The sequence below is a fragment of the Geotrypetes seraphini genome, chromosome 9 (assembly GCF_902459505.1).
Source record: "Geotrypetes seraphini chromosome 9, aGeoSer1.1, whole genome shotgun sequence".
In the NCBI taxonomy this organism is placed as follows: Eukaryota; Metazoa; Chordata; class Amphibia; order Gymnophiona; family Dermophiidae; genus Geotrypetes; species Geotrypetes seraphini.
In genome coordinates, this window is record NC_047092.1 from 146,051,052 (window position 1) to 146,074,883 (window position 23,832).

At 39.6% G+C, this 23,832-nt stretch overlaps 1 protein-coding gene across 8 annotated transcripts in view; it reads right to left on the bottom strand.

Annotated features, from left to right (window-relative positions):
- Positions 1 to 5,882: 5,882 nt before the first annotated feature.
- The window catches only part of DOCK10 (dedicator of cytokinesis 10), a 432,092-nt gene continuing 414,142 nt past the window's right edge, over positions 5,883 to 23,832 (bottom strand). For all 8 annotated transcript variants that reach the window (XM_033958682.1, XM_033958685.1, XM_033958678.1 and 5 more), the window contains 6 exons: positions 22,230 to 22,376; positions 18,886 to 19,096; positions 16,215 to 16,405; positions 13,737 to 13,837; positions 13,418 to 13,556; positions 5,883 to 6,528 (listed from right to left, as the gene is read on the bottom strand). In XM_033958682.1, coding sequence (XP_033814573.1) covers positions 6,406 to 6,528; positions 13,418 to 13,556; positions 13,737 to 13,837; positions 16,215 to 16,405; positions 18,886 to 19,096; positions 22,230 to 22,376 — 912 coding nt within the window. In that variant the 3' untranslated portion in view covers positions 5,883 to 6,405. The remainder of the gene's footprint in view (positions 6,529 to 13,417; positions 13,557 to 13,736; positions 13,838 to 16,214; positions 16,406 to 18,885; positions 19,097 to 22,229; positions 22,377 to 23,832) is intronic.

A 23,832-nucleotide genomic window follows, 5' to 3' on the forward strand; every position in this document is an offset into this window, starting at 1 on the left:
TTATGACTTTCAGCTTTAACTTTTCTCAGTAGATACAGAATGTCTTATTTGCTGCCCTATGCCAACCTTTGTCTACAACTGGCCTATGGCAATTCTTTTTTCAGACATAGTGCACTATTCAAGTGGCAAGACTGAACTTAATGAATTTGTAAGATTTGAGAAACGTTTCAGTCAACTGCTTGAGGGCCACAAAAGAGGATTTGGGGGGTTGCATGTGGCTCTGGAGCCACACATTGGAGACCACTGCTCTAAGCAGTTAAGTACATGCCCATTTGGGTGGTATTTTAGTCATTTATTTGTGGATGTGGCCCTTCTTAAAACACCGGTTGGTGTGAAGATGCACACTTTGAATTGTGGGTGAGTACTTTGCATGTGGGAATGTAGAGGGGTGGAGTTTGAGCACAGCACACAAGTACACACATTGGGCATGTTTACTATGCCAGCATAGATTTTACTGCAAGTTAGATGTTAGTTTGCACTTGCACTAATGTCTAATGCAGTGTATCGCAAACTGTGTGCCGCAGCAGATTCCAGGTGTGCACTGGCTGACTCTTATAGGACGTGCCTATCGCGGCGAGAGGCACGTCCTGTAGGCAGTCAGCTGGTGCTGACAACTCTCCTCCTCACCAGCATCTCTGCTCCTCTCCCCACACTTCCCCTCCTCCAGGATCCCCCACCGAAGTGACATGTTCAGGGTTGCAGCCAGATGGGCCTCTGTGCATGCGCGGATGTTGCCGTGATGACATCATGGTGATGTCTGCACACTTCCGGATACCTTTCAGTTGGGGCACTGGGATTAGTGTACCGCCAGCCGAAAAGTTTGCAGGACACTGGTCTAATGCATGTTAAAACAGCCAGTGTAGCAATAATTTAAGTTTAGCTCAGTGGTTCCAAAACTTGGTTCTGTTTTTTTTAGTTCTCAGCTGAAAATGGGGCATTTCTGGCTGATCTTTGTGTCTAAATATCGGTACCCAGTTGTATATTGCTGCCTTATATTATAAAATATTATAAATTATATGCATAGTTGACAAATATTGGTTTGGACATTGACACTAGCTCTCGGACTGGTATACACGTCTATACCTGCACTTATGCTAGTATTTTATAAAGACATATCTACATACACACTGTCTCCTTATTGGGTGGAAGGGTGGGAGGCCTGAGACCCAATCAATTTTTTACAGGTGAAACCACATAAAGAAATTTTCTTATGTTTTATTTCATTTTGGATGAATAATATCTTTGATTGTCATGCAATTTGCAAATAAAAGCACTGTTTCCCTTTTCTCCCCTGATCTCTATAGAGCTGGGTCATACACCCTAAGTAGTGTTTATGTGATGATGTAGGCTTTTATTTTATATTTATGGATCTCTTTATTAGTTATACACTTTTACCATGTACGCCACTTTGAATGAAATGTTCAGAAAAGCAGTATATAAACAGGTAAATTTTACTGTAATTAGTACTTGGAGGGGGGAATTCATATGCCCAGGTCAAGACATGGGGAAAAACATAAGCATTGCCGCTGCTCGGTCAGACCAGTGGCCCAACGTGCCCAGCAGTCCGCTAATGTGGCAGCCCTTAGGTCAAAGATCAGTGCCCTCTTTGAGTCTAGCCTTACTTGCGTATGTTCTGTTCCAGTAAGAACTTATCCAACCTTATCATAAATCCTTGAAGGGTGCTTTCCCCTATAAAAGCCTCCAGAAGACTGTTCCAGATTTCTACCACTCTCTGGGTGAAGAAGAACTTCCTTACGTTTGTACAGAATCTTTTCACTTCTAACTTTAACGAGTGCCCTCTCGTTCTCTTCACCTTGGAGAGGGTGAACAGTCTTTCTTTCTCTACTAAGTCAATTCCCTTCAATATCTTGAATGTTTCAATCATGTCCCCTCTGTCTTCTCTTCTCAAGGGAGAAGAGGCCCAGTTTCTCTAGCCTCTCATTGTACGGCAACTCCCGCAGTCCCTTAACCATTTTTGTCGCTCTTCTCTAGACCCTTTTGAGTAGTACTATGTCCGGCGACTAGTTTTGGATGCAGTATTCCAGGTGGGGGGCATACTATGGCCTGGTATAACGGCATGATAACCTTTTCAAATCTGTTTATGATCCCCTTCTTTATCATTCCTAGCATTGTTTCCCTTTTCGCCGCTGCCGCGCATTGTGCGGACGGTTTCAATGACTTGTCTGCAAGTTCTCCCAAGTCTCTTTCCAAATGAGGAGCCCCTTGTAAAATAGGTGCAGGAATACATGTTTAAGACCCTCCATGTATAGAGAGAGCAGCAATTTTAGAAAAGCTGTTACATGGGGAAAACAAATGTAGAACCTCTCCCTCCATACACATACACATATATGTGGGAGACTGAAACATCTGGGTTTTACTTCCATTACTACAATGCAAGTAAAATCCAGAAGTCTAGGTTTTACCTGACTCACTGTGATAAGCTATCATTGACATTATAAGAACGTCACTTACTGGATGTCTCTTGTACCTCTGAAGCAGGCTCTAATGCTAAAACACAAACTGTTTCAGGTCTACAACACATATGTATAATAGAGACTGTTCTATTAATTCTTGTATATTTTAGCTCTGGTTGATGTGTACAGTTCCATCCCCACTTGTATCACTTTTGTTGTTTCCTTGTGAGGTTTATTTCCTTGTTTTTGCTCTACTCTTTTTCTTGAGCCATATGGTAACTCTACCTATGCATCAATCCCACCTCCCTGTGGCAACAACCCTCCTGATGCAAGCACTCATTCCAGTTCACAACCCCACAATACAACATTCATCATATGTCACCCACCCCAAAGGCTCTATTTGGAGGTGGGTGTTGTGATAGGCCTGCTAGGAATGTCCCTAGTGCAGGTAGCAGTTCTAATCCAGACCCTTCTCATACACCTCCATTTAAACCATTTTCTGACTCAGAAGCTGAATTTCCTTCTAGGTCCTGTAGAGGGAGTAGGAGAGCAGGAGTGCTAGGTTCCCATCCCACTCTATGTCCCAAGGTGATTAACCAGAAATCCTTTCCACCTGAGGGTTGGGGGCGGGGCTGCAAGCTGCTGTCCCTGAGAACTAGGCTTCTGGAGAATCAGAGGAGGGAGGAAGAGCAGCAGGAAAGGTCACAGCGCTCAGGGATGGGAGCTCCTGATAGCAGCCAAACTCCTGAATCTATGGAGTTAATTGAGGCTGGGGAAGAAGTGCCTCTCAGTCTGGTGGAGGAACCGCTTGCCATGGATCTGAAATGAGCCCTGATACTAGTGCTGTGTTGGCTCCTGAAAGTACACCCATGGAAGTTTATTTCCTGAAAACAAGTAACTAAAGGTTTGCTTAAAGAATACTGCAAGTGTGTTTTGCCTGTTTTTTCAAGAGCTGAATAATTCTTACTCCTGCCAATGAGTGAATTTTCTCTGTTGTTGAACTGAGGAAGGATTTTATTTTGAAGCTTGGTTTTCTTTTTGGGAAGTTGATATTGCTCCTTCCTGGTTAGGAATGTGAACTGTGATAGTCAAAGACAATGGGGTTTGCCCCATGTTTCATGGTGGGATAATGGGCCTAATTATTGGCAGTTTAAAGACTACACAGCGCACACTGTCTTTCCAGCGCTCCTTGCTGAAGAAGTCAGTACAGCAGCACTGACTTGGAGCTGGATTGTTACAGACCAGAAGTTATTGCTTTTGTTTTGAAGTCTTTTCCTTTCTTTTGCTATGGACTTTTAATGGACTGCAACTGAAAGATAGCTTAACTCTGTGAAGGAACGATTTTGTTATACGATTTTGGACTCTTTTGTTTTTTCCCTCACAGAGACTATTTTCTGAGATAGTTTTGCAAATACGTATGGGAAGCTGGTTGGCACCTACAAAATGATCCTGACAAATATGCTGTTATTTTTCTGTTTTGAGGATTAAAATTCCTGCTTGCATTGAAGCTGTGCCTATTACATTTGAGGGTGTCTCTTACATTAAACGCTACAATATTACCTCCTTGTGTAGCCCACAGCGGCTCACGAGAGTTTGCATGTACCGGTGACCCCAGACACCTCACCTGGAGCTCGCCGGCTACAGTGTTGCATCAGTGAGGAGGGATAAACTGGGATGGGGAGATTTATTGCTGTGGGGATGGGAGGGATATCGAGATGATTGGAGAGGGGGTGGACATTGGATTTTTAGCTGCCCCTTGCAACAGGGACTTAGATGTGCCTTGGAGAAGATGTAAATAGCAAAGCCTATCTTTTCAGTCCAGACATGAATTTCCTATTTGAAATGAGAAATTCATATCTGAATTGTAGGTCTGCTCAGGAAACTCCCTTTCCCTAACCTACCCAGATATACTATATATAGAAAACTATATATAGTTAGCTTCCCCATACGTAAATGTGCTAATGGTCATACGCTAATAGAAAATTAGCATTTGGCCATTAATGGGGAAAATTGACATACTGCCATTTTACCCCGTGGTATAAATGGCCTTAGTGCATGGATGACCCATGTAAGAGTGCACTAAAGCTACTTTTTACCACAGTTTGATAAAAGGGCCCCTAATTTAAATGAGTTACAATAATCCAGATGAGAAATTATTATTGCCTGGGCATCTTGGAGTAGACGCTACATCAACGTGGTAGGTGCTTTCTAAGTTAGGCACCTACCATCTTATTAATTGTGATCTGTTTTTTTTTAAATTGTAATTTTCAATTAACAGTGCTGATTACGACTTTTTAAATAATTAAGGGGTTATTTTGCTATGACGCGCTAATCGATTTAGCGGGTGCTAAATCGATTAGCACATACTAAATCAGTTAGTGCATACTAAATTGGATAGCGCGCCTTAGTAAAAGGACCCCTAAGTTAGGCACCTAGATTGGCTAGCCACACTGATCTAGGCAACTACCTTTAGGCGTCTTTTATAAAATCTGGGCCATCTTGCACATGCAAGTGGTGCTTTAATTGGCATGTACATGCCTATTGGCAATAGCGTGCAAATTTAAGGACCCCCAGGGACCCCTGAAGAAGACTTTTTGTTGAAACGCGGACCGTGTTGGGTCCTGTATCCCTAGCGGACTAGGTCCTTTAAGGCTCTTATGTGGATGATTTACTTTTATGTGGATGATTTACTTTTAGGTGGATGGAATTATTTTATGTGAATGATTTTAGTGTACCTTTGGAACTTTGATACTTTCAAATAAAGTCCATTTGGGAACATCGTCACTCCACAGAGTTTTTTTGGTTTTCTCTTAGAATGGGTGGGCAATGGGCATGTCACCAAGCTACACGAACAACATGTTGCATGGTGATCTTGGGTGTGCCAACTTATGTCGACCAGTGTGGCTAGCCAATCTAGGTGCCTAACTTAGGGGTCCTTTTACTAAGGCGCGCTATCCAATTTAGTATGCACTAACTGATTTAGTATGTGCTAATCGATTTAGCACCCGCTAAATCGATTAGCGCATCATAGTAAAAGAACCCCTTAATTATTTAAAAAGTCGTAATCAGCACTGTTAATTGAAAATTACAATTTAAAAAAAACAGATCACAATTAATAAGATGGTAGGTGCCTAACTTAGAAGGTGCCTACCACGTTGATGTAGCGTCTACTCCAAGATGCCCAGGCAATAATAATTTCTCATCTGGATTATTGTAACCCATTTAAATTAGGGGCCCTTTTATCAAACTGTGGTAAAAAGTAGCTTATGTCATAAGTGGGCATGCCTACATTTTATCATGCCAAAGTGGCTTTGCACTAGTATTCTAACTGCTTAGGCAAGTCAAAATGGCATATGAATTGGCACTAAGCATGCACAATAAGGCACCTAGACTGAGGTGCCAAATTATAGAATAACTCCCTTGGTGCCCAAAAGCGGCAAACATCAGTTCCAAAAGAAACTCTTTCCAGACACTTACACAAATATTTTAATAAAACTTTATCTAAAAGGCCATCCATATAATTTTAGTAACATCATTAATATTAACCAAAGATAATTTTTTTTCACATCTGTAAAAATGACATATTTTACACATCCTCTATATACAGTTCACAATGTAAATATAAGCAAATGTTATAAAACGTAACTTTTACTCTAAAAAAATTATGAGCTGGGAATTGGTGTATTAGATGCATTATTGTTTACAGCAAGCTTACAGTTTACCCTGGGGCCCACGTTCGCCGGAGCTTTGTGCAACATATTCAGCTTGGATTAATAACATTTGCTCAAGAACATCCATCATGGGAAATGTGTAGAAAACCTGGCTCAAGCAATATTATCAAGCTAGCAATTCCTAAAAGTGTTAACACTGAACGTAATTCAATAAATTAAACCTGCAATCCACCCTTCAGTGATGCTGTGTCTTTCACAGTCCATTGAGAGCCAACAAAGTCTTTCCCAAGGGGCTGCACATTAAGCAAGACCAACTTGTTTCAATCAGCAGCTAATGATGACATGGTCGCGCCTGGGAGTCCTGCGCTGGGCCTACTGATGGCTCGCAACAGGCACGCTCGCTCCAATTCTGGTTGCCTTGCTGAGTCCTCCTTGTATACAATCTTTGTTTATTCAAATAAGATAAAAAAAATAACACTGGTTATACATTTGGTTTTTTAATAAGGTAATAATGTTATCCTAGCAGCTCTTTTTTTTTTTTTTTTTTAAATAACAGATATGTTTTCCATGTAAAGTGAATTTATCCTTATGCATGACAGACAAGACAAAAACAATGAAGTGATGAAATATCAGCATATGAAATAATAGAAAGTGTATACAAAAAAAGAACATACCATTTTTGGGTATAGCATTGAGGAAAATGTTAGACAGAGAGTAACAGAAGTTGTTTAAGTATGGACCATGACAGAGCTGGTGGAAAGAAAAACAAAGAAAATGGACATATGATTTCATTCTTCACAGAAAAGATACGGCACAATGAAAACCCACTTATAATGGCAGCGACGTCTTGGAGAGTTACAGATATGCAAACAAAATAGAAACTCAACTGAACAAGGTGAATTTTGGGCCTGCTTGCATTCTGATGAACTTTTTCAATTTTCCTCACATCGATGAGGGGCCGCTGAAAAGTTCTCAGCCCAACCAAGAAGAGAATGAAGCAGAGCCATGATATAAAATGAGGCGAAAAGTGTGGAATAACTTGTAAGTTTCATGACTCCACATCATTCTCTTCTTGGTTGGGCTGAGAACTTTTCAGCGGCCCCTCGTATTGGGGTAATTCCTGTTGGAATTTTTTAGCGGAAAATTTTTGGGGAAAATTGAAAAGAAATTTGAAAAATTCAATGCAGATTTTAAAGGATATTTGGGATAGATTTGATGTTTTAAATTGTTCTGAATTATTTGAAAGTCTGAAGTAATTTTTTTCTAATCTGGTTCAGATTCCTCCAGAAAACTTTGATGAATGTTCAGGATTACCCAACAAATCTGCTTTGAAGCATCTCTAATCATGGTATATGAGTTTCAACATTCATACACAGACATATTTACAATCTATAACCAGCTTAGACATAACAGTGCTAGCTGACAGGAAGCAACAGTTGATGAGAGTAGAATTAGTAAAAATAGACATTTCAATGCATCATTTTATGCTTTAAAATTATGTGTTTGAAAGCATTCTGCTTTGAGGGAAAATGCTACTCTTTTGTAGTGTTAGATAATCTGCAGTTCAATTAAGGAGTTGTTTGTTGGTTTCCATCAATGAAATCTTACTGAGTTTAATATCCTATATTTGAGGGCCCTCTTACAATCCTGCGCTAAGCACTAACTTGTGGTTAGCGCAATGGAAAATGGCATACAGTTTTGCCCCCACTTTGTGTGGGCTTTCGCTCAGTTTCTTTTATAAGAACAAGTTTAAGTGTTTTATGTTAAGATGTATGAGTAAGGAGTGACCCGTGGACTTAAATCCCCAGAGGGCTTTGCTTTCTCCAGAGAGCTAGGCTGCATCCACAGAGCTTAAGCCCACCTTTCTTCTTGAGTCTAAGAGAAAAAAGTTGCCCTATTTGTAGACCACATGGCCACTTGAGAACTTGAGTTTAGCATTGTTCTCCCACCAGGTTTACACCCTTTATTTCTAACATTCTGACACTATTTAGTCTAGAGAATGGTGTTATTTCCATAAGATGTGGACACACTCCCAGCTCCCTTTTTGAATAGGAGGGGGCTGGTAGAGTGAGAAGATTCTGTGAAAGTTGAACTGCCTTGAAGCCATCAATTGTAAGTGTTTATTCTTTACTTCATGTTATTAAAGAAAGTTGTTCAAGAACTACAGAGTCTGGCTGATAACATTAAGATTACAGAAGTAAGGGCTAACTGAATAGGAGCTTCATACAATTGCCAATATAATTCAGAACGAGTTTAATAGTGTTTGGCCATTCAGAGGAGTCTTGCTTTCAGTACAAAGCCTGGAGAGATTTCAGTGAGGAAATCTACAAAGATTGTTCAGGGAAGCTGTAAACTGTCCAGTAAAGTTATAGTCAGAACACATTCCACTGTGCATGCTGAGGCTTCCCAGGATAATTTTGTCATGTGTATCTGCACATATACAAATTGGTTAGCATATTGAAATTACCACGTGCTAACCAATTACGGCCCTACAAACCACCTACAAAATATGTGGTAGTAGGGGTTCATGCACTAATGGTTACATGCTAATAGGAAAATTAGTGCACGGTCATTAATGGAAAAATCTGAAAATCAGCCATTTTACTCCTGCAGTAAAAATGGCCTTAGCGCGTGGGAAAGACCCATATAACCCCTCCTTTAACAAAGCCATGCTAGTGGCTGCCAAACGGCAATGATCTCAAAGCCTTTTAAAACCCTTTGGGCTTTAGGGCAGTTACCACAGTGGCACGCACTGTACGGCCTTGTATAAGAGGCCCTGAAGGCTTGCTAAGGTTGGTTTTTACTGCAGCTTAGTAAAAGGGCTCATAAAAATACAGTCGTATCTATGCTACTTTAGATTTAAGAACATAAGAATTGCCGCTGCTGGGTTAGACCAGTGGTCCATCGTGCCCAGCAGTCCGCTCACGTGGCGGCCCTTAGGTCAAAGACCAGTGCCCTAACTGAGACTAGCTTTACCTGCATATGTTCTGGTTCAGCAGGAACTTGTCTAACTTTGTCTTGAATCACTGGAGGGTGTTTTCCCCTATAACAGCCTCCGGAAGAGTGTTCCAGTTTTTTACCACTCTCTGGGTGAAGAACTTCCTTATGTTTATATGGAATCTATCCCCTTTTAACTTAAAAAAGTGCCCTCTCGTTCTCTCTACCTTGGAGAGGGTGAACAACCTGTCTTTATCTACTAAGTCTATTCCCTTCATTATCTTGAATGTTTCGATCATGTCCCCTCTCAGTCTCCTCTTTTCAAGGGAGAAGAGGCCCAGTTTCTCTAATCTCTCACTGTACGGCAACTCCTCCAGCCCCTTAACCATTTTAGTTGCTCTTCTCTGGATCCTTTCGAGTAGTACTGTGTCCTTCATGTATGGCGACCAGTGCTGGACACAGTATTCCAGGTGAGGGCATACCATGGCCCGGTAGAGCGGCATGATAACCTTCTCCAGTCTATTCGTGATCCCCTTCTTAATCATTCCCAGCATTCTGTTTGCCCTTTTCGCCGCCGCCGCACATTGCACAGACAGCTTCATCGACTTTAGCTTGAAATGCTAAAGTATAATTAAGAAATTTCTTGCTTTTGCAACCTTGTACGGAAGGGAAGTTAAACTGGGGATGGGTTGTTCTGCTTTGATATTACTAGAATCCTGATGCTGATTTCCCAGATATTTAAATTTATTATCTTTTTTTTCCAGTTCAAAGATTTTATCAATTTTAATATACAGCAAGAACAGGAAAAGTTAACAAGGAAAGATACAAATAAGCTGCACAAAATAAGGAATCTCAAAATGTTGATGAATGCTTTGCCTTACAGTAAAGTATGAAAGCGTCATTGCCGAAAAGCATAAGTCTATAAACTCCTACCTCAAAATATGGAGTCCGGTCAACTCTTATTATCATAATATCAACCAAATCATTGAATTGCATGACTTTATTTCACTTGGACATATTTGCTGGCTGCAGTTGACAGTGTTTTGGTTAAGCTGGGATTCATGAGTCTAGTGGGGACTCTGGTACTTTACTATTCTTTACTTTGGCAGGACAGAGATGGGATCTACTTATTGAGGCTTTCGTAAGTGTGATTTGATGAAATGCTTATTTTTGTAGATTTTAATACAAAGGCATTTATCTTGTCATTGCCTTTGGGAGTAGAAAGTTGGTGCATTTAGTTTAAGAGTCAACCCACCAAGATGACCATGCCTTTGACTTGGTTCTTACAACAGATATGGTATAGGAATGAGGAGGTTTGATTGTGGAAAAGGTAAGGTCAATAGTGTGGCCAGATCACTTTTTACTGATTAAGAAGGGGGGGGGGGTGGAGGAAAGGAAAAGGATTGCAGGTAAAGTATAATGGGGATGAGACAGGTGTGAGGTAAGGTAGATTTGGAAAAATGGGCAGAGTTTTAGTGGTTCAAGGGTGGACTAGTGAGGAAGGGGGACCCAACTGTGGATCTAATCAATGAATGGTATAAGTACTAGATTAGAAGCACATTGAATAAGGTTGTCGCAGTGAGAACTGAGACCCACCACACAGAGGAAATGAAACTCTGTGGCCCTGGAAGCAGGGGTTGTGGATACTGGAGTGGATGTGGAGAAAGTCAAGGGAGGAGTCAAATAATAATAATAATAACTTTATTCTTCTATACTGCCATAGTCGGATGACTTCTAGGCAGTTCACACTGAATTGAGCTGGACAATCAGTGAGTTACAAAATGCAAATGGAGAAAGTACAACATATTACACAAAAAAATAGACAGAAGGAATATACAAATTTGGTGTGGTTTCTGTTTAGGAGATAAATCTGTCAAATAGTACGGTTTTGATTTCTTTCTGAAAGGCGCTGTAAGTCAGTCTGGCTCCGTTGATATAGTTACCTAACCAAGACTGCTGTTTGCTTGCTTGGAACATGAAAGACCTATCCAAAAAGGACTTATAGGAGACAGAAAATAGCAGCAATTGCTAACTGGCCAATATGTAAGAAAAAAATCTTTATTTGACAGATTGAGAATGCAAGGAATAAACTCTCTGAATTGTTTAATGTACCAATAAAACTGGTGGGGGGCGGGGGGGTGGGGGAGGAAGAATTAGGTCATGTAAGCCGTAATGTGGAGGAGGAGGGATTACAAGCAGATGTATTGGCAATTTTTTTGAGTGGAAAAATTGCAGAAGGAGGGGATATGGCAGAGTGTGCCTGGTATTGCAATTGGATGAATATGTGGTAGGAAAAGAGTCAGTCCCCTCTACCACTCCTACATGAAACTTCTAGTCCACCATAGCTATCCCATATCCATTTTGTAAGGAAAAAGGAAGGCATTTAAGGGCTTACAAAATGTAAGACAGATTTTTATCAGTAAAGAGCAGAAGTAAATAATCGAAGCACACAATTAGACCATGTGATATGTTTTCATGAAATCATTTACATATTAATGATACATTATTTGTGTGATTGAATTGTTTATTGCCAGCGATCTTACAATTAGCAGATGGAAGCAGGATAGATGAAACCAGATCATGGCACATTATTCAATGATCTGTGTACAAGAACTGTGTCTGGGATGGTAGCTTTCTATATTGAAATTCCAATGAATTTCAAAATTCAGAACTACAGTGCATATGATTAAATCTCAGGATATAACCTGGAGACATAATGAATGAATGGAGATGCTATACATGGAAATTAAATAACATGCCCTTTCTTCTGCCAGACTATTGAACATCTGGAGATACTCATTAATTATTCTCATGCTATAGAAAGGGCATTCAAACTAACTTGTAGTATTCCTAGACTCTAGATAAGCAGTAAAAGTAGTCTGGTTGATGAATCTGCAGGCTGAGCATTAGGGAAATCAGACTTCAATTCCTGTTCATGCTCCGCGTGGCCTTGAGCAAGTTACTTCACCATTCCCTACCTCAGGTATAAAAGTAGTGGCCTATTTACAAAGTGCATTTAAGCAATACTGCATATTTAGGACAAAATTCAATAAACGGCACTGAAAAATCAGGGCTGATAAAATGTCAAAAATGATGGCAGGGGGTGTAAAAAAACAATGGGCCCCAGGTGTCACATACCCTAGGTACGCCTCTGCCTGCCCCTAGCAGTAGTCCTGCAGTAATGCTACCATTAGGGATCAAGCCTAGCAGCAATACTATGCAACTACCACCAGGGAAAAATAGTACTGCCTGGGCAGTGCAATTGGGTTCAAGACCCTTACCCCACTGACAGAGAATGACCAGGTAAGGGCTAAGGGTGGGCTTGGGAGTTCAGCGGTAGGGTTGGGGCACTTGGGGAATTGTAATACTTTGTAATATTTTTCAAAGGGGCAGGACTTGGAGATGGCAGCTCTTAAGATATATTTTTGGACTGGGATGGGGGCATAAAGGGGGGGGGGGGCGGTAACTAAGCTACCAGTTATTTTGGGCATAGGGAGAGGAAGCGTTGAATTTTACCACTTTGACTCCTTTAAAGGATAGCAGTGCTAAGCTGAGGCCCATTATTCACAAATTGCTTGGCTGCAGCAATGCAATAAAAATGACCACTGGATCTTCCAAGGTAGGGAACTCACAGAGGTTATTGAATTCCAGGGTAATTTTCATCTGTAAAACACAATTCTTATTAGTTTAGTAAACTTGCCCCTTAGATTCTAAGTCAATGTGTGTGTGTGTGTGTGGGGGGGGGGGGATACTTTCTGTATCTGCAACTCTGCCTTGAGTTACCATTGAAAATGTATCAGTTGTAGTTGGTAGGACTTGCACATGTCTATATAGTTGATTGTATTGCTGTGCGTTGTCTTGGACTGTGATATTTTGCTCTTTGTATTTTTGTTCTTGTATCTCATGTGCAATTGCTATGTATTGTTTGGAGTGTTTTCTCAATAAAAGTTTTTTAATTGAAAAAAAAAAAAGAAAATGTATCAGTTGAATTAAAATTAACATATTGAGCTTGGCTTGGGCAGACTCTTTCTGTAGACATTTTGCAGAATGAAGATCTACATCAGAACTAAAGGTATTGCTGGGATATATCTTTCCAAACTTCTGCATTCCTCCCCCCTCCTTGACTAACGCGGGTCTTAGTCCCAGCAGCAGCAGTAATTGCTCCGACACTCATAGGAATTCTATGAGCATCGGAGCAGTTATCGCCACCGTCGGCGCTGAAACCCGCGCTACCCGTTAGTCAAGGAGGGGGGCTAGTCTCTAACAGAGCTTCCAAAAGATTACTGGAATAGAATTTCTGTATGCACTCAACACTTTCTGGGAAAGAATAAGCAATTTCTTCTGAACTATACAAATGAACAGAAAAAGAAAAGAAAAATCCAAATTTCATCTGACCTGTTCATTCATGATTGTGGAGAGCTCACTTAGCATGTCTTTGTAATGGAGCTTCATTTCTTCCTGGTATTCCAGCTGGTCTTCCTTAATAAGACGTTCGTTAACCTCAAGAGCATGCCCGCATGCCTCCGCAAATTGCCTGAGTATAATTACAGCAAATTATAACAGTGAAAACAAAATTCATGCAAATGACACGTTGCTTAAGTCCATCTTTGCCTTGCCAACCCCCTTTCTTTTAAATCAGTTTGCAATTTTCAGTTGGTTTGCAAACTACACAGTGACAGAAGTCTTACAAAATGAGAGTTTCAGAGGTTGTTACCTAAATATTTCTCGAAGTTGTTTCACTTGGTTTTCAGGATATTTATTTGCAGTTGTTTCCTCAATGAAAGCTCGAGCGTATGCCATTGGTCCTGCATTTACCTGAAATAAACCATATGACAGGATAAGAATTCAAGAATATTTATTTAAAATTTGAAAATGCCTTTTGATAAACTTACAGTTCGGTTAAGACTGACACTGTTAAAAGTGTTGATCTGGGGTCAGTTTGGCTCTGTATGCATGTGTACCCCATCAGAGTATTGGCACTTTTATTCTTCGGAAAAGGCTAGAGTTGCAAATCCGATTGGCCAATTTAACCTTTTTAAACAACATTTATTAATTAATTAATGTATTCAATTTTCTAGCCCATCCTCCCAAAAGGACCCAGAATGAGTTATAAGTTTGCAAACATAATCAAGGTTACAAGTTGACATACAGTGGAATGCCAATTATCTGAACTCCAATTATCCAAATTGCTTCAGGGAGGGAGAGAGGGGGTGTCTCAGTTATATTTGAGTTTCCCCCAAAGTACTATTCCAAACTACTATTATTTTGTTTTTAATAAAAAATTAACAGCAATAATTGAATGTCGGCACCCAATTATTGGTGCTATTTGGCTAATGGGCATAGTGTAACCTTACCTGTGAAAATACTGCTATACTGTGCATTTATACGTGCAACAGATGTGTAAATACAGGCATGCAATTATAGAACTGCCCTTATTATATTATGCTAAATTGTACGCTTGTTTTGCAGATTAACATCTGTAACCCTAGGACAGGGATGGGCAAACTATTTGATCAGATAAGGGCTGTTTCACAAGAATAACTCAATATCTGTTCAACCGATGTTGTTGGGGAAGTCTGTTCCTCTTAAGGAGGAAATAGTTACCTTAGATTTTCATTGTGATAAGTTAATGAAATTTGATAAACAAATTGGCTTAGTGGTTAAATCTTGTTACTTTCAGTTGAGACTGATCCGTCTGCTAAAGCTTCTTCTTTTCAAGGAAAACTTGATTAAGCTGGTCTACGCTTTTGTCACCAGTAGGCTACAAAATTGCAACACTCTTTACTTGGGTTTTAACGAAGAATAGACCGAAGAGACTGCAACTTGTCCAGAATACAGCAGCTCATTTGGTAAACAACAGTGAGATATTTGATCATGACATGTCACTTTAGAAAGGCTTACGCTGGTTGCCTATTCATGCTAGAATTACATTTAAAGTACTATGCTTAGTCTATATAGCTTTTCATTTGCATGCACCACAGATCTTGTCTGACAGATTAATTAAAAAAGATCATTGTAGTCTCTGGTGTTCTTCACAGCACTGTGTTTTGCAACTTCCATCTCTTCAGGTCATTAAACTTACATCTACTTGCAATAGAGCCTTTAGGTATTCAGGTCCTTCTCTATGGAATTCTTTGCCTTCCAGTGTTCATGATTTTTCTGGTTATTTTGGGGTTTGTAAACTCCTTAAAATTTTGATTTTTGAGCTTGCTTTTGTGAGACTATTGATTCTCAGAACTATGAATTAATTTCTACTTATTCTTTACTCATAGCTAGCTACACATGAGCCCAGTCTTCAAAAGTCAAAGGTGTTAAAACCAAAGAACAGGGGTTCTCAACCCAGTCCTTGGGACACACCCAGTCAGGCAGGTTTTCAGAATATCTGCAATGAATAAACATGAGATAAATCTGCAAGCAATACCTCTCTTACGTGCAAATCTATCTCATGCATATTCATGGTGGATATCCTGAACTTGACTGACTGGATATACAATATATTGAGGACTGAATTGAGAACTAATGCCATAGAACTACAGTATATCTATATCTGAGAGGTTCCACTCCATAATTTGTTTTAATTAGACAACTTATGATACAGAAATATTGTAGAAAAAGAAAAGAAGAGTCCAAGCCTTGGATTACTATGAAAAGAACAACAAAAAGAGGCACTAGAGATGTCACCACCAACTAATGGTCACGAGTCTTTTATTTGAAATAAAACAGCTAAAATATGCTAAAACAAACAAAGTCCCGACTAGGATCCAAGTTTCGGCAACAGCATCGCCTTCCTCAGGGGACAATATCAAACAATCACAACACCCTCAGTGCATGGTACCTCTCCCTCACTCTCAATCTAATATCTCTCCCTCCCTTGATACTCGTACGAGGGAGAAATGTTAAATTGAGGGTGAGGGAGAGGTACCGTGCACCGAGGGTATTGTGACTGTTTGATATTGTCCCCTGAGGAAGGCGATGCTGTTGCCGAAACTTGGATCCTAGTCGGGACTTTGTTTGATTTTACACAAAAATATTGTACCACTTCTTTCCTCTAATATCAAGATAAACAATGCAATAAATGTTGATTAAAATATTAACAATTGAAATATATGACACTGCTTTATAGTACTGTAGTCGGTCAGTTTGTATTTATAGGAATGGAATAAAATCACAAGTTCGTGGCGTTATCTCTTACCTTAACGCTGATACTTCCTTGTAGTTTGAGTTGCAGTCTAATCATGTCAACGTCTTCCATTGTACAAAGCTGATTCAATTCTGCAACTTTTTTGGACATCTCATCAATAGCCACTTCAATGGGGTTCAGTTCCTTGCTCGTTTGGCTTATGACTTGAATTCTTTTCTTTACATATGGAAATGAGTGACTGGCTACTCAAGAGCAAGCAAAGTCAAAAGAGAGAAAACAATTATTTAACAGATGTGTTAAATGCTATACAATTTTTTAGACATAAAGATACAGTATTAACAGTTGTCCAGGGGTGTGCAGAAAAAAAATAATACTATATCTTTATTAATGTTTTGGTTTTCTCCATGTTATTGCTTTCTTTGCTTCATTTTAATGGCCTGAGGTTGGCACCATTGTAAAGTTTACACTGGTGGTGGTAGAAGCAGCTGTGATCGCTTCTGTGCTTCCATTCCATTGGGTAAGCACAGTGGCGTAGTAAGGGGGGGCAGGGGCGGTCCGCCTTGGGCGCCGTCTTGGTGGCTAGCCCTCCTCTCTGCCCTCCGCTCCTTCCCAACTCACCTTGCTGCGTGTGTGTGCCCCTTCCCTCATAACTCTTTAATTTTCTCCGATGTGAGCAGTATCACGAACTTGCTGCCTGCGTCAGTGTCGGATCTCTCTGACATCACTTCCAGATCCCGCGCCTAGGAAATGACATCAGAGGGGGAGCTGACATAATGCGGACAGCAAGTTCGTAGTGCTGCTCGCGCTGGGAAAAATGAAAAGAGGTTATGGGGGAAGGGAAGGTGAGCGCACACGCAGCAGGGAGGAGCAGGAAGGAACAGGGGGACGGAGAAGAGGGCAGGGGAGGGGCGCCACTCACCCTTGCTACGCCACTGGGTAAGCAAATGGGAATAGAGAAAGAGGGAATTGGAGTTAACCCTAGTGAGCAGGGGATGCTTTGTTTCAATTTACTTGCACTGAGACCAGTGGTATGTGATGACATTTACAGTAGGGGATTCAAATAAGGTTTCAAAACAATAAAGTTAGATTATGGTAATTTAGTATATACAGGTATTGGGTCAGGACAGCTGAAGCGCTTACAAACAGTGCAAAATGCTGCGATTAGATTATTAAGCCATGCATATATTCGTGATCACATGAAACCTTTGTATTTAAAATTCCATTAGTTACCAATAGAATTTAGGATCAAATTTAAGATCCTGATGTTGGCACATAGAGCATTATTTCAGTTAAAGCCTTCATATCTTTCTAACTTGGTATTATTTTATGCCCCAAGGCGTTTATTACGATCTTTGAATGACAATAGGTTAGTCGTTCCTCATATCTCGAAGGCACATCTTGCATCAACTAGAGATTGGGCGTTCTTTTATTTAGTTCCGCAGCTATGGAATAACTTGCTGCATAGATTTGAGAAAAGAATAATCATATATAAATTTTAAAAGACATTTAAAAGCACATTTTTGTAAATTGGCTTTCTCAAATTGAGGAATTGACCCCCTCTTTTACAAAGGTGCGCTAAGCTTTTTAGCGCGCGCTAAACACGCACTAAACACTAACGCATGCATGTTATCCTATGGACGCGTTAGCAGTTAGCACACACATTGATTTAGTGTGCGCTAAATCTGCGCTAAAACGCTTAGCGTGCCTTTGTAAAAGAGGGTTTGGAACTGTAATTTGTATTTATGTAATGATTAATTTCTGTTATGGAAATTTTTAGTTGTATGTATTAGTTATGGTTTATTGAGATTTTTATTATTAATTTTAATTTAATTTAATTCTTATATACCGCTAATAACCGTGAGGTTTCTAAGCGGTTTACAAAAATGATGCATTAAATAATGCAATAAATAAAAACTAAATAAATAAGATAGGTACTTGGAAATTCCCTAACTGTCCCAAAGGCTCACAATCTAACTAAAGTACCTGAAGAAACAGTATGAAAAATAAAAATAAAAAGACAGAGGTAGAGATAGAGATAGAAATGAAAAATTCCAACAAGTAATGAATAAATAATTTAAAGATAGAATTAAAATAATAATTAAAGTAAACAAAATAGAGATAAAAATAAGCATATTAGAATTGTTATTATTGAGATGTTGATTGTTATAGTATTTTATGGAAAAAAAAATTAACTTTTGCTTTTATTCTTTCCTTTCCTATTTTAAATGGAGTTCTTTTCTTAATGAATGTGAACCGCTTGGATCCTTTTTAGGATGTTACGCGGTATATAAAGTTTTTAATAAACATAAACATACAATAACACTTCCCACCTCCACAAAAACTACAAGAGGTGCTCATCAGCCACATTATTATGCAACAAATACAAGAAGAGTGTCTCAGGAGCCACAATACCATACCTCCCACTTCACAAAAACATGAGGAGAGGCTTAGCGGTCCCAACCTAACACTTCCTATGTCAACGTTCTACTAATGCACTTCCGTAGTCCAAAATGTTTAGTACGGGCGTTTCACACCCTCTTCTCTTCATCCGTTTGGCGTCCTCTCTCTTGGCATAATCCTGTGCGTGCGCTAAAAACGCTAGCGCACCTTTGTAAAAGGAGCCCATACTGATTTGGACTGCAAAAGCCAGCATAAATGTTGTCATTAATCAGACTGAAAAGGTTCCCTACAGATGTAAACACGACTATAAAACAGAACATACTTGTCAGAACTGTTCTTCTTTTGCATTGCTCTTCTACACCTCCATGTTTCTTCCCAGACAAGGTAAAGGGAGTTTCGAAAACAAAGTGTCTGATGTTGTGATGCATTTCAAAATCAGTCTTTCTGTCTTCAAATTCCTTTGTTTCAAAGTATGGCGTGACATATGTAACCTGTATATATGCAAATTTTGGGTCCAGGTCTTTGGGGTTTACCTAGGATACATGAAAATTGTTAGATATGAGACAACATAGGCCATAGTATCATGTATAAATAACAGAGCCATTCACTTCTTCTTGGAACGATTTAGGGCTCCTTTTACTAAGGTGCGCTAGCGTTTTTAGCGTGTGCTACATTGCCGCGCGCGCTAACCCCGCGCTACGCGCCAAATGCTAATGTAAGCTCTATGAAGATGTTAGTGCCTAGTGTGCACGGCAATATAGCATGCGCAAGAAAACGCTAGCGCACCTTAGTAAAAGGAGCGCTTAGGGCTCCTTTTACAAAGGTGTGCTAGCGTTTTTAGCGCACGCACCGGATTAGTGCGCGCTAGCCCAAAAACTACCTAATCAAGAAGAGGCGGTAGCGGCTAGCGCGCGCGGCATTTTAGCGCACGCTATTCTGTGCGTTAAGACCCTAACGCGCCTTCGTAAAAGGAGCCCTTAGTGTGTATGTAACACAGTATACTCCCAAAATATTTATGACTATGTGTGGAAACGTTTTCCTACTTTGTTTGAATTCTCTGACTTAGATTTCAACTTTTAACTTTTAAAGCCTAGGTGAAAAAAGACTTCAAGGGCTCGCGGCTACCTGACTTTAGAACACGTCTAGTCAGGTTTTCATGAGCATTGCTATCAAGCTACGACATAAAGCTAAGTAAAATATCAGTCTTGTTCACCTGTTGCTCCATATATGAACAATATATAAATATACAAACAAAGTGTTGACGTGCCTACAAAAATGTATTTTTTTGAGAGACTAAAGATAGCTCGCAGGAGGGTAACCTGACAAGAAGTGTTCGAAAGTCAGGTAGCCGCGAGCCCTTGAAGCCTTTTTCCCCCTAGGCTTTAACAGTTAACCCTTTCAGGACCAAGGGACATATTTGTCCCATAACTTTAAAATCCTATAAATTTTGATTGGGATAGTCTACAGTTCTAAATTTGATATGTACGGATTCCATATGATACTGCCTTTATGTAAACAAACTGGTTCCGACATTCATTCATTAGCGTCGTTGCCAGATTGACGAGAAGATTCACTTGCCACACTGTCCATAAGCCAGAAGTGTGATTTTTTAAAATAAAAATAATGATATTTCACAAAAAAAATCAATTTTTTGGCATCTGCAAGCCCTTTTTACCATAAAAATGTCGTCAAAACCACAAAAATTGGCCTACGATCCTTATGGTCCTGAAAGGGTTAAAAGTTGAAATCTAAGTCAAAGAATTCAAAGTAGGAAAAACATTTCCACACAGTCATAAAATATTTTGAGGGAATTAGTCTATGACAAGATATTCATTAGGAAGATTTGATAACACAATATACTCATGCAGGTCCTTCTGTTTTGATCTATTCTAAGTAGAAATTTTACACAAAAATACGGAAAAGAATGGTCATAAATAAAACCATTGAGTTTTATGGTAAATGAGATAAATAGGGGATGATTTCAGAGTCATTTACATATGCAAAATGCTGGATCTACAAATGTAAATGGCCATACACATATAGGGGGTCCTTTTACTAAGGCGCACTAGTGCTTCTTAGCATGCACTAAATGCAAACGCATGGCAACGCGTCCATAGGATATAATGGACGCGTTCGCATCTAGCATGTGATAAGACGAACTAGTGCACCTTAGTAAAAGGACCCCATAATTAGCAATTTAAGAAAAGTTGCTGCTTGAGCGCATATACTTGCAGAGGTTTGATAGGAATGTGTTCTAAGAATAATCTGCATGGACCTTATATTATATCTGTATGATTTTCCAGTGGAAATCCATATATAATGCCACAGAAAATTCTTACCATCTTGGAGCTATTCAGAACGTGCCAAGGCACAATGAGCAAAACTTAACTTAGACTAGCCACCAGAGTGATAAGCTTTAAACAAGCCGTACCGCATGAGTTCCTCAGAATGCCACACGATTTTAACGTATGGTAGCTGTCCTCATAGGAACCTTTATAATATGCGATTTTTCATTCAATATACTGTATATTATTTTCTTTTTTTTCAAGTTATAAAGTGCTTGTGCTTAATATTATAATATAATAGTAGCAAGTGTAGCTGTTACTTAGCTTTTTCTTAATAAACTGGGGTCTGGCTCAATCCCCACCGACGCGTTTCATTATTTCATCAGGGTCGGGGAAGGAGAACGCAGAGCAGTATATTGTCTTAGCGGAATGCTAAATCCATAGTTAGTGAGCCGGAACTCATGCTTGTTTAAAGCTTATCACTCTGGTGGCTAGTCTAAGTTAAGTTTTGTTTATTGATACGATAATTTGTGCACATTTTTATTTTTAAGGCACAATGAGGGCAGAGGTAGGCATTCTAGCTAGTGGTATTTTAGTTTAGCATAAAATGTTAGTTCTAGTTTTTATTCAGTTACAAAATATATTATTTTCATTCTTATTTTATTCTAGTTCTGAGAACATTCTAGTTTTTATTCCGTCCACTTCTGAAAATTTTAGTTCTTATTAAGTTCTCCAGCTCATGCATATATGCGTAAAATTTTATTCCTCTTACACTATTTTCAATAAGAATAATTGTATTATTCATAGCTATTATTCTATCTGGGACAGTATATTTTCTATTACTAGTCAGTTATCGTTTTGGGAAATCATTATATTTACTTCTAGTTCTCATGTACTAATGGTCAAAAATTTATATTCTGATTCTTATCCCTGATTCTGCTCAACTATATGGATAGCCAGCAATATTAAGCCTCTGTTGTATATACATGGAGCAGATTTGCATGCTTGTCACCTCTATTATATGTAAATCTCTCTCATGCATATTCATTAGGGCTATTGGGAAAACCCGACTGGCTGGTGGTCTTCCAGGACAGAGTTGGGGACCACTGTGCTACACCACTCCCTATGTCCTCTTGTCATCTACACGTACTGAACTTCCCCACGTATGGATGGACGCTTTCTGAAATGGCATTATACATTTGGGCCTCTTCAGACATTTAACTGCCGCTATTCACACATAAAGATGCTTCTAAAGCAGCCATCATGGTGGTTCTGAGCGCATGTGAATGATTTAAGCACCATGGAGACCTCGGGAGTTTAAAATTTTGACCTGTAATATGATCGATATTTCAGGATGAACTGCCGTCCCTATTTTAGGTACCTTGTTAGAATCTTGGATTATCTTTACATTGTCTGCACCAAATTTGTCTGCATAAAGCTTCAGAAGCCTTTGGGAGATCTCAGACAGCCCCGTTAACTTGGGCTCCTTGTAGATGTACTCCTTGCCTTCCTCTTCTTCAAAGAAGCCCTGCCAAATAGAACAGAATCACATTGATGACAATGAGAACATGGCCACAACTAGGAAGCAAGATGGGCTTTTCCAAAGAACCGATAAGGCAGGTTTGGAAACAAGCATTACTTTTATTTTGCTTTGCATACCCTGTGCAGGTACAGTACAAACATGTTGTTTTTCTACAGCAGTTTGAGAAGTGCAGATTTTCAGTTCTGCATGCTTCGGGAAATGGGTCTTATTGGGGGTGAGGGAGGGGAGCAAGAGTTTTTAGAGGAAAATTATCCTAAAGGGTATGCACCCATTTCCATTAATATTAAGGCGGATCTCCTAGAAGAGAGGAAAGTCAAAAAATGTAGAGATAAGAATTGTACATATGCACACGGTCACGCACACACATACTTACTCACTCATGCACACACAACTATAACTTCATAAACATATAATCATACACTTTATCACTGCAACAATATAGTTGTGGCAACTCCCCCCAGTATAATATTCCCCTATATTATTATTTTAATAACTGTTTTACAAAAGGACTTTTACAAATGTAATATATTTTTCCAAAATTAATCGTAGGAGCCAAACTAGGACAGGTTATGCCGACCCTATGAATAACAGTGACAGTTGGAGAAAGTTCTTCCAATGGCTCAATGATAATACAGTTATCTGGCATTTGGGTGACCTTTTCCCGAGTCCAGATCTTGCTTCTCAAGAAGGTTGGGAATAGAGATGCTTCACAGCCAGATATGTGGGGCAATGGAAAGAGACCCCCCCCCCCAGCTATCATAACACCCAGTAGCCACTCTCAGGTGGCAAAAGTACTAGATTCTTGATCAGGGGTGGGCCACCTTGATCCTTGAGGACCACAATCCAGTTATGTTTTCAAGATTTCCTCAATGAATATGCACAATTGATCTGAATGTACTGCTTCCACTGTATGCAAATAGATCTTGTGCATATTCATTGTGTAAATCTTGAAAACTTGATTGGGTTGTAGCCTTCAAGGACCATGGCTGTTCACTTCTGTTCCAGAGGGAGCCATAGCGTATGTTCTCTGGACAAAAAACGGCTACTGCGATGGTTAGGTTAGAAAAGAGGGAGAGGATGAAAAGTGATGACATCAAGTCAGAAACAGTGTGAACCATGGACAACTTTAAGCACATGTGGGGATAGGGTGTGGGAAAAAGCAAAATTTCTCAGGAAAAAATAATAATAATCATTATAGTGAAAATGAGCCAAGAGGCTTATTGAACATATGCAATCCATTAGTCTGCTTATTCTACAGTAGGCATCAGTTCTGAATAATGCTCATGTCTTTATAGCTCCAGTAGCAGCTCACTCTATTTGAGATGAAAGCCTAATGGAGCTGGAGGAAGCCATCAATCCAAAAAGAAGGATTTTGAATGCATGGAGCTTGAGATATGTATATTATGACAGTCTCTTTGAGACTGCATCCAACTCCTAACTC